We start from the raw sequence: 11129 nt of genomic DNA on the forward strand, positions 1-11129 counted from the left end.
GAAATATATATATATTTTGATTGGTGGTATAATAAATGATGTTGATGATGACTTTGCAGGTACAGTGCAATAAAAGAATAAATTTGCATAAGTTAATAAGGCATAAAATTACAAGTCGATTGGATAAAGATGGTTTTTAAGAAATTTTGGCAGGCTTCTAAATGATCATACATCTTAGTCGTTTCTTAGAGTAAAATTATTTTCTGTTTTTTTTTTCTTCTTTTTTCCATTTTTGTTTTGTTAATGCCAGGTTGTTGGGCCATTTATGTATTTTAAATAAAGAGGTTCAAGACTAACAATCATGTATTATATTCTTATTCAGACGATGTACCGTTTCATATGTTTGATATAGTTTTTGAGCATTTACATTGTAAAAATCCATTTTCTTGATAGAAACAAATGATTTAAACTACATGTAAATATTAATGTGTATACCTTCGTTTTACTTATCTACAATAATTTTCTTTGCATGTAATTTTTAATTTTACTTATCTACAATAATTTTCTTTGTATGTCATTTTTATATTTGTAAGAAAAACTATTCGTAGTGCCCAAGACATATACAAATAAGACTAATTTTGCTTAGGCATGTATGCAATTCTAAAGATATATACATGTTGCGCCCAAGGTCAATATTTAATCCATTGAAGATAAGGGTTAAGAATGCTGTATTGATCAATGAAATTGAAGTGTTAGGATGATCATATAACCGATTGACTTGTTGGGAAATTTTACTTTAATTTGTATGATGTTAATATTGATTTGCTATATATTGCTCGTCTGTTCACCAAGTGAAAGTACTTGTGCAAATCTTGGTAATTAGCGTTTAGCTATTCGAAACTTCCTATGGAGATGATTGACGACGATCACTTGTGTATACGTAGGTGTAACAAGTTTTTAGTGTGATTGCCTAAAAATTCTGCGTTAATCACTCTTATTACTATTGCGAGTTGCGACCATGCAACTTTGGTTTGTGTTAGATATCGATGTTGCAAGTATACGTTTGTTTTTTTTTTTTTACTTAGTTTGTGCAGTTTTCTTTGTATATAGAAACTAAGAAAAGGCGACAAAATCCTCCACTGAGTTCGTCAAATTAAGCTTTACTTGGAACAGTTTTATTCTAACTAATCATATCATGCTATTACATATAAACAAGTATAGAATTCTTAATGTATTACTCTAAAAATAGAAAGAGGTGGAGTTCCACGCCACTTCCTGGTGTGGAGACGCACACATTCACATTACATTATTTTTTCTGTAGTATACACTATACAAGTACTTTTACATTTGAACCTAAATCTTGAATTCTGAACTTGTATATGCTTCTATATAAGGACTCTTAGTTTTCTTTAAAATTATAAAAATCTCTAACTAGCTGATAGATGGTAGTAGTGTCAATATTTGAAGGACCAAAGTTAAATAATTGCATGGAAGTTGTGGGCGGAAATTTTTATTTTGTGTCTCACACTACTGTCAGAATCAAGTTGTGTGAGGTACAAGATAAAAAATTTCGTAGTAGGAGGTTGGGCTTTCTTAGTAGAAGTAATAGTGTCACTGCACTCAGTAATAATTAATTGGATGTAGTAGTAGCCTGGCTCAGACACCCAACTCATTTTCAAAGTATCTGAACCACTTTTGGTATTCAAATTCTGATAAGCCTTGGCAAATTGGCTGAGACGCTTCGGATTGATTGTCCAGTTTGGACTCTGAATTAGGAGAAGAAGGTCCCATAATATCTAACATGTCCCAAAAATCAATATCAGGTTCTAATGGGATTTCAATTACACCATCATCATCATGCACCTTTCCCGTGGTGCTACTTGGAATCTCCTCATTGAATTGAAATATCCAATCCGTATCCACATTATTTGGACTTGAAATATCGACTTGGCTCAAATTGGAGAGATTTGAGGCATAGGAAGAAGTAGGAGAGCAAGATTTTGATGCTTCTTTCTCAGTTATCATATTGCCATTTACGTTCTTGGTCAATTCTCCCTCGTTGGCAGTTTTATGTGATAATACTGAAGTTGATGAAGAAGAAGGTGAATTAGCACATGAACCATCTAATTTTGCTTCACCGTGTAATCTTTTCATGAGTCGTTTCTTCAAGTGTGTATTCCATACATTTTTAATCTCGTTATCAGTTCTTCCGGGCAAATGCGATGCAATCTTTGACCACCTACCAATTAATATAATGACGTTCAATTAGGGAATAAAATCGAAAAAATATGTTCAAGTTGAAAGGGATATATGTGTGTGTGTGTTTGACCAGCTAGCTTGCTAATATTCATACTTGTTTCCAAAAGATTGGTGCAATTTGATGATTGTGTCCTCTTCTTGTGGGGTGAAATTTCCTCGCTTTACGTCAGGTCTTAGGTAATTAATCCATCTCAAACGGCAACTCTTTCCACACCTCAGTAGACCTTCAAATTTCAACAAACACGTTCAAGATATTTTTAATTAATTAATCAAGTTGGTCATATATTGGAAAGTTTTTGCTAGCTAGCTAGCTGCAGCCTGCAATGCAAGTAACTTAATTTGTATTTGTCTTCTCGGTGGACCCTATCTGATGACTTTTTACCAGTAATTACCTGCCTTACCTTCTCCAACCGCTTTTTGAAAATGAAATTTCATTAGCGCGCTATGTATAGTCTATTGACCTACAGTTAGTTGATTAGTCTGATTGGGAAGTCTCAGCACCATTATTAAATGAGTTTAAGTTATATACACATTTAGTTTTAAAAAAATTACACTATCAAGTTAATTTTTATCTATTATAATAGGTAACTTATCTTATTTTTAAGATTACAAATTCACATTTTAATATTGTCAGGGGATGCACCTGTAGTAGTATGCAACAATCCATTATACACATTTTTAGTGAAAAAAATTCTAATTCCCCCAAAAAAAAAAAAAAAAAAAAAAAAAAAGAGGATGTTATACTTCATAATGACCCGAACTTTGTAAAGATTAAATGGTTGCGTTAGTAACTAGCAGTACTACAAATTATTTTCCATATATTTATTTTTCCAATAATGAATATTGCAAAACTAGGATACCACTGATCAGTGTCAACTTAATCTCATATATGGCAACAGATAAGCAAGAAAAGATATGAGAGTCATAAAGATGAAGAATGATATATAGACATATATGGCACTTGAACATATATATATGTATATTACCAGCTTGTTTAGGGAGGGATCGCCAGTTTTGGTGACCATGCTTCTGAATGAAAGTAATGAGCCTGAGATCCTCTTCACTACTCCATGGTCCCTTCTTCACCTTACTCTTATCGCAGCATGGTGCTCTCCCTTTTCCCATCGAGCAATATTAGACACCAATTTCAAAGTTCACAAGCGTATATATATATATATATATATTTAGTGGTCCTAAGATCTCAGTTTGTCTAATTAGTACACATGGTGGTTTCTCTTCACTAATTCTCTTCCCCTTATATATATACAACACGGTGACACATGTTTATGTTTGGTGCCCCCACCCTCGTTTGGTTTGGGAGGGGGTGGGAGAGGGTTTTGGAGGTATGTCTAAGACTTACTAGTACTATACAAGTAGAGGTGCAAATATGTATGGTATTTCCTATGTGATGTGATATGTAGGTACAAATTTATTTTCTAAGTCATGCTAATTCAATTCCCCTTTTCTAAATATATATGCAAAAGAATATTAAATAGTACCACAGCAATATTCTATATAAATTAATAAGTACTGACCACTAAAGAATTTACAATTAAAGATGCTTATACGTATCATTTTCCAATTAAGTATATATCAGCCCATTATTTTCAGTATCAAGTTGGAAAATAATTTCGTGCATATATATGCATCACATGAACAGAAAATAGATACGAAAAAATATATGTAGATGAAACATGCAAGGTAATACTCATACATAGGATTTAGGAACATGGTAATAAGCTTAACGCGAAGAGTTAATTCGTGTACAAAAATATAGTTTAATGCATGTACAACATTTAGCGCGCATATGTCAAAAATATATGTCAAACGGGAGAAATTGCAGCAGAGCCGTTGATTATTGCTTTGAAATCCCTATAGCTAGAATTAAGTCGTCGTGGTGCAAATAAAAAGATGAGCACGTCATATTATGTTGATTACTACTTCTCAAGATAAGTCTTTGTTACTCTACCTACATTAGACCAAGAGTAGACACTAATTATTAAACAATACTTTTTTTTCAACGTAAATAAAGACTTTTCATTCTTTGCCTTTGGAGGTCACATATTAGTTTGGTAGGATCGATTTCCCACTTGCCAATTTCGTCCTATTCAAAGTGCCTAACAATTAACTTGACAGATTCTAATCACCTATTCCTTTACTTGTTGGTTCAATTAACTGTTAACTGTTAACTTGAATTTATAACAACTTCTACTGTTTCAGCTTTTCGTGGGTATACATAACTTCTTGGTCTTTATTCGTTTTTAAATAAAAATGGCAACAAAAAATAATATTGTAACTCCATTTGTTTGTTAGCTGCATGAGGCATGCATTTCAACAAGTATAAGGAAGGTGCATGTTGCATTCCCTTTGTGGAAGCTGATCTAAGAAGATATATTTTATATATATTGTTCACTATTTGTCGTCCTAGGAATTAGGATGACGAGGAAGCACATTTATATAATTTGAAGTGATCAGGATGCAGGACCACTCTCTCTTGGAAACCTATATAGTACTTAATTTAGAACTTCTGCTAATAGTTGGGAAACAAATTTATTATACTACGAGTATACAGGGTTTGTCACATTAATTTTTTCTTTTGTGAAATAAATTAAACAAATAAAACGTCGCCAAGTTGCTGAGATTGAGTGTTAGCAGTTTAGGTTACCAGCTTGCTGACATGAGTGGCTTTTTCACTATTAGTATAATATACTCTACCTTCATGTTCTTAATTATATATTGCATGCTTTATCCGATTAACATGCTAAACTAATATGTGACTAGTGACCACGGGATATTATTACTACTCGGGGCAGAGCCAGAAATTTTAATAAGAAGATAAAAAAAAAAAAAAGTGCAATTTAGATAATTCTTAAATTTATTTGACATGTTATTGAAAACTTCTTTTATGCTAATTAAGGGATTCAAAATTGTATTCTATTTACACAAAAAAGTTGTTTTTGCTCGGGAAGGGCAATATATTTTTCAATGAAAGTGATTCAGTTGAACCCTTTCATTATTTGTGAGTTTTGACTCCGCTGGCCATTAGTCTAAACCATTTTTGTTGAGATGAAAGTCATGAGGGGGATACCAACTCATTAAATTCTTATTTTAGTTTTGGCAACCTAATATTATTGAAAAAGAATTCCTCATTCTTGAAAAAGAATTCATATTCTGGTTTAGTCATCTTCTGCTATACAAAGCATTTGGACTTTATTTGTCTTACCAAGTCTTAATAAGAAGTGATAGATTCTGAAAAAAATGTAAAGTAATCCTTTTGAGATTTCGCAAGTATGACGAGTGCATTATGCAAGTGTTACAGAAAGCCAAGGTGCCATGGAATCTCTCTCTCATAGTCCCTTTTAGCAGTCAGTTCTTGATATATAAATACTACAAGATCTGAAGGATGCAAGAATAGACAGTTGGAGGGTGTCAAATGGTGACACACACGAGTGAATCCATGGATTTTGGTAAGGTGGGCGTGAGTCCCAGTCTTTATCAAAAAGGGATTTCAAATTCAGACACGCATCAACCTTCTGCTATCCACATTCTATATAATTATAGTACTCCTATTATTAGATTAGATACGTCTGAATATTGTTTATACAAATAATAAGTGTAACAAGTTTATTATTTTTATTTTTATAAAGAAGTTTAAGTCTTATACTTCAAAAACCATGCCCATCAATTCAAAGAAGTTTAAGTCTTACACTTCAAAAACCATGCCCATCAATTCCTTTTACTATCAGTTATCAACTACTCCAACTGTTATCAATGCCTTGTAGGCTTCCAACACACACCATTTTTTGGCGTTACCCAATCTCGTCTCTATTATCTCAATAAAATAATATGTTATTTTGTGGCATGCCCACCCTTGCTTTCACATATGTTCATATCTCTTTCTTTTCCTTTATTATCTCTACAGAATATAGTTTTACGAAAAAAAGAAGATGAAAGTAGACAAGGATCCTTTTGTAGTTGAGCTCATATCATTCTCCGAAAATATCCAATCATGTAGCCCGCATAGTGTCATGAAATTAAAATCCAAGAAATTTTAGTACCAATTGAGTGCACGACAATAGCAGTTTAACAGACATAAATTTGGCAGGCAACCAAATGTACTGAATCAGAATTGTTGCATTTTGATTAATTGGATGTGCCTCATACGCTACAAGTATCTAACAACTTCATTGGAGAGTCACTTAACCTATTAGGTCGGAAGGTAGGATGAGAATGCAGCCCCCCAGGGGCCAAACACTTCAAGGAGGGTGGTCGTACTTTTTTATTGGGTGCACATTAGATGTACTCTGATACTGCGTCGTTCTTACTTGGTAAATTAGGAAATTACTGCCAAAAAAGGCAAGTCTATTTCAAGAACTGGTGGACAAAGTAAGGAGGAGACTATTTCATTCTCTTTACTGACCATAATAGCGACTGTACAAGGTGGTTCTATCCTGTATCACTTTGGATTCAAATGCCTTGTACGCATAAGTGAGATCAATATCTTTGAGCAGTTTCAAGAAAAAAAAAATCGCAGAAGCCCGCCCTCAATTATCAAATCAAAAAAGACAAGGGCGGATCATAGTAAATGATATCTATAGTGAATAAGGGCTACATGGCTCACATATTGCCTATAGGGGACTCAACATCTCAATAATTGGTGCAACCAGTTCCGTGGGAGCTAGAAATAAGCAAGCAAGGACCATTCCACCTAAATAAGGAAATCAATCTCAGCTTTAGCCGAGTTTCACATTTCTTCCAAAAGTACAACAGAAAAGGTAAAAAGAAAACAAAAAGGGAACTGCCATGATAAATTCATGGATAATGGTTGGACATTTTTAATCCACTTTGGTGCGATCTAAAGACTACCACCCCTCAATGCAAGAACAAGATGAAGAACAGAACCGCCTTCAATATTGTAATCCTTAGCTGTCTTGTCATCCGCTAGCTGCTTTCCAGCGTAAATAAGTCTGCAATAAACCAATATGACTGGCATAACAATTGCTTCAAATGGCTAAAAGGGGAACCAATGTAACTAGTTCTACAATGACCATAGAACCAGTTAGCTAGCAGTGCCGTTAAGTTAAGAGGCTGGCACGGATATTTATGCCGAATCAACAGACAGTTGTTGGCTTTTTACACATATAACTAAATTAACTAGATAGACGCCAAATCTGGTCAATTTCAAATATGGTCCCATGGATTTCTATTTTTAAAATAGGTCATACGGTACCATGGATTTCTATAAAACAAGAATATGGCATTTCCCAGACCATAAAGTACTAGATAATGACAAGTTATACAAAAGTTGTCGAAGATATTTTTCATGATAGTTTTCTGGCCATCATTGTTTTTTGGCGAATGAAGTGGTCAATGACGAAAATTTGCCTGTCGGGACATGGCTGAAGGTATAAAGAAAATGCAGGTACATAACTTCAAGTAGCAGATGGAGCATTGCAACAATTACTGTTAAGGGATGCAAGAAATATTAGAGAAAACACTTCACCCGCGGAACGAACTCTATCAACAAGCTTCTAGGCCAGGCATACAGTATCAGACAAACACCAAATATTTTTCTTTTTGGCCACAAGTTTAAGAGGAGCAAACCAAGACAACAACTCTACAGTGAAAAAGGAAGAGAAGCAAACCTTTGCTGCACAGGAGGTATTCCTTCTTTCTCCTCAACCCGTTCCTTAATTCGATCAATGGTGTCTGTGGGTTCAATATCAATCTCAATTTCCTTTCCAGTGAGAGTTTTCACCTTAATCATAGTTCCTCCCCTGAGCCTCAATACCAGGTGAAGTGTTGATTCTTTCTGGATATTGTAATCAGCCAGAGTTCGACCATCTTCCAACTGTTTGCCAGCAAAAATTAGTCTCTGCTGGTCAGGAGGTATCCCTTCTTTGTCCTGGTAAGCAACTCATCAGCTAATAGTACAAGACGTACTGCTCGAAGCAAGCATCAACAACAGTTATTAAATAACGATATAGAGGACAAATTGATAATTCCATGGAAGAGGGGGGGGGTTGGGGAGAGGAGTAGGGGAAATCTAAGGCAATACTTTTTTCCCCCTTTTTTGGGTCTAAGCCCAAGCCAACAATTCACCATCACTATATGTATCAAATACCTCCGATAAAGGAGGCTCCAATTCTACCCAGAAGGAAGACACTTCCCGACTGGATTACATGTCCAGTATTTTGTTCCTTTCTCCAAGTAAGTGGAACTATTTAGCGTACATTCTTGATCCTTATTAGAGTTGAATGCATCACTAAACTATGTTTGTAGAAGAAAAAGTTAAATGCTATTTTTAGTAACCGATAAATCACCGATGGCCAATGGACCTCCTTTACCCTTCTAAACTTAAAAATCCGGCTTTTGTCTGCAGCAAGGTTCGAACCCCTAAAATGCGCCTAACCCACATATCATGCTTTGCGCTCTTACCATGAGAGCAAAGCCCCCAAGTGAAGTAATTAATGTCTTTATTGGCAAGTAGAATTGCGTTTGGTAGATTAAAAGGCCTGTATAGTTTTATTTGGACGATTGGATGTGTGCTTGTTGATTTCCAAAATTTCATGTTTTATGTCCAAATACGATATCAATGGTCATTCTCATGCTACACAAGCATAAATGAGAAAAGACGAGAGAAATATCAATGGAAGAACATAAAGGATAAGACCGAGTAAAAAGAAAAGTAAAAGGGCCCTTTGTTACACAGACAGGAGCAAAGAAAATAGTACCACAAGATTAGTGAGAATTAAAGTATCAAAAAAAAAAAAAAGATAAAACATCAAAAAGTAAAAAAGAGCAATAAAGATGCAAAAGAGTTTGAAGACATGTACAGTTTAAAAGCTGGTGTCTTTGCCAATCCACTCTTGTTAGTGTATCAATTTCTACCCAATCCTATCGTTCAGACACAGTCCCAGTGAGCTTCTTTCATGACATGCTGTCAATACCCAATCCTATGATTTTCCTTTTTAACCCATTACAACAGCAAAATTCAAAGTTGCAGGAGATAGGAATTGAGGGATTTAGTTAGAAGTGGGCAACAGAAAAATCCATATTTTTAAACAAAAGCTTCGTATAAAATCACGAGTGCAGATAATTGGATTTTCATGAGCGCAGAACCACTAGCTCAGGAAAGAAATCCATAACCCTAAATCAGAGCAGATTTATGAAACATATGGGGCAATGAAGTAAAATCCATAACTGATTTGAAGCAAAAGGACGGACAGAAAGAGGAACCTGAATTTTGGCCTTGACATTGTCGATGGTGTCGCTGCTCTCAACTTCGAGGGTGATGGTCTTCCCTGTTAGGGTTTTCACGAAGATCTGCATCATTGATTGCTGCTTCACACACGCACACTGACCAAACAAAGTTAGACTTGGTTTTACAAGTATGCCGCACTTCTCTGAATCCAATCTGTTTTGGGACTATTTTCGCAAATAATGGAATATTTGTTTTTTTTTTTTTACTCCTCCAAAAGAAATTCTTTATTATTGCGAAGAAGGGAATGGGAAGCAGAGGAAAAAGTACTCGTAATACCTTTTTACAAAGTTATTTGGATTTTCTCACCTTCTTTCGATAGTTGTACCACAAGTTAAAACTAAATACTACTACTAAAAAAATTATGATGAAAAATATGAAATAGTGGCTTCTTTTATACAAGTGTTTGACTTCTCCTACTATATGGATTCATGAATGAGAAAAAAAAAGTTCTAAATTGGGTAGAACTCAATTTTTTTTACACGTTGAGTATAGTTCGGATAGGAAAAATAAAAAAAAATAAACAAGTGCATCAAAAGAAGGGAAAAGGACTCAGCCAAACTAATCGCTCATTTAATCATTGTTTGGGCTTAATCTCATTAGGTGTCCGGTCAGCCCAAATTAATACTAAAAAATGGCCGGTCGGCCCAAAATAATGTCAAGGTTGGTCGACCCAACAGCCCAGGCGCTTAAAAAAAAAAACTTTTTGTGGCGACACAAAAAGTCGCCACTAAAGGACTGCTACAGCATATATACATATGTTGGACTATATATACACTTTATATACGAGAATTATACAATTTATATACATATGCTGGAATTAATCATACATTTATTATACACATATTATGCAACAATGATATGATTTTTTTTTACATATACAATAGTGATACATATTATATACAATGATACGGTTTCTATAATACATTTTTTGTACGTATGGTACACTTTCTATACAAGACTGATAAAGTTTATATACACATGCTGGAATTATAGATACACTTTCTATATAAAAATGATATATATTATATATAAAAATGATACAATTTTCTATTCTATACAGGACAGTTGCACTGTGCTGATACACATTATATACACAAATGATACATCTTATATACAAAAATGATACATACCTTAGTGATTCATATTTTATATAGTTTCTATACATTACAGATAGGTATTGATACATATTTTATACACATATGACACATATTATATATAAAAATCGCCTCAAACATTTTTGTATTTGAATTTTTATTTAAAAATTGTCTTATTTAAGTTTTGACTAATGAATGAGATTAGTTTAGTGGGTATAATTTGGGTTTAGAAGGACTTTGGCCACCGGGTGAAATTAGTTTCACCCGCCCGCCATATATGTCCTTTTCCCTCAAAAGAATACGTTAGAGTTTATATGATAGCATCCTTTTACATATGTGAACTCAAATTTGTTCCATGTTGACTGTAGTTCAAATACAAGAAGAAAAGAAATTCAAGTGCAATAAGGGATTGTGTCAGAACTTGTATGATTGAAGGACATATTTTATACATTTAAGGTTGGAAATTTTTATTTTATTGTGATTCTACCATTGAATTCTAATCCCGTTAAACGTTTCTCTATTGTGATTCTACCATTGAACTCCAATTTAATATTACATTCTCAATAGGTATT

At 34.1% G+C, this 11129-nt stretch overlaps 2 protein-coding genes across 3 annotated transcripts; both read right to left on the reverse strand.

The window, feature by feature from the left end:
* Positions 1-1088: 1088 nt before the first annotated feature.
* On the reverse strand, positions 1089-3537 carry LOC132618969 (transcription factor MYB58-like). The gene is made up of 3 exons (XM_060333957.1): positions 3186-3537; positions 2294-2423; positions 1089-2179 (listed from the first exon to the last, which is right to left on the reverse strand). Exons 1-3 carry the CDS (start codon positions 3322-3324, stop codon positions 1597-1599), a joined length of 852 nt encoding a protein of 283 aa, XP_060189940.1. The 5' UTR covers positions 3325-3537; the 3' UTR covers positions 1089-1596.
* Positions 3538-6884: 3347 nt separating this feature from the next.
* Positions 6885-9745, reverse strand: LOC132617877 (ubiquitin-NEDD8-like protein RUB2). Of its 2 annotated transcripts, none has more exons than XM_060332947.1 (3): positions 9439-9745; positions 7845-8104; positions 6885-7185 (listed from the first exon to the last, which is right to left on the reverse strand). In XM_060332947.1, exons 1-3 carry the CDS (start codon positions 9532-9534, stop codon positions 7134-7136), a joined length of 408 nt encoding a protein of 135 aa, XP_060188930.1. In that variant the 5' UTR covers positions 9535-9745; the 3' UTR covers positions 6885-7133. The 2 variants fall into 2 exon arrangements, with proteins under 2 accessions (XP_060188930.1, XP_060188929.1); XM_060332946.1 differs by having other exon boundaries at positions 6885-7166; positions 9439-9728.
* Between the last annotated feature and the right edge of the window lie 1384 nt (positions 9746-11129).

This window comes from Lycium barbarum, chromosome 11 (genome assembly GCF_019175385.1).
Source record: "Lycium barbarum isolate Lr01 chromosome 11, ASM1917538v2, whole genome shotgun sequence".
NCBI lineage: Eukaryota > Viridiplantae > Streptophyta > Magnoliopsida > Solanales > Solanaceae > Lycium > Lycium barbarum.

Coding starts and splice junctions, on each gene's coding strand:
- LOC132618969 (XM_060333957.1), bottom strand. CDS start 3,324: ATGGGAAAAGGGAGAGCACCATGCTGCGATAAGAGTAAGGTGAAGAAG. Junction 2,424..3,185: donor ATCCCTCCCTAAACAAGCTG/GTAATATACATA, acceptor TGAAATTTGAAG/GTCTACTGAGGTGTGGAAAG. Junction 2,180..2,293: donor CACCAATCTTTTGGAAACAA/GTATGAATATTA, acceptor ATTAATTGGTAG/GTGGTCAAAGATTGCATCGC.
- LOC132617877 (XM_060332946.1), bottom strand. CDS start 9,534: ATGATGCAGATCTTCGTGAAAACCCTAACAGGGAAGACCATCACCCTC. Junction 8,105..9,438: donor ATGTCAAGGCCAAAATTCAG/GTTCCTCTTTCT, acceptor GTTGCTTACCAG/GACAAAGAAGGGATACCTCC. Junction 7,167..7,844: donor ATACCTCCTGTGCAGCAAAG/GTTTGCTTCTCT, acceptor GGTTTATTGCAG/ACTTATTTACGCTGGAAAGC.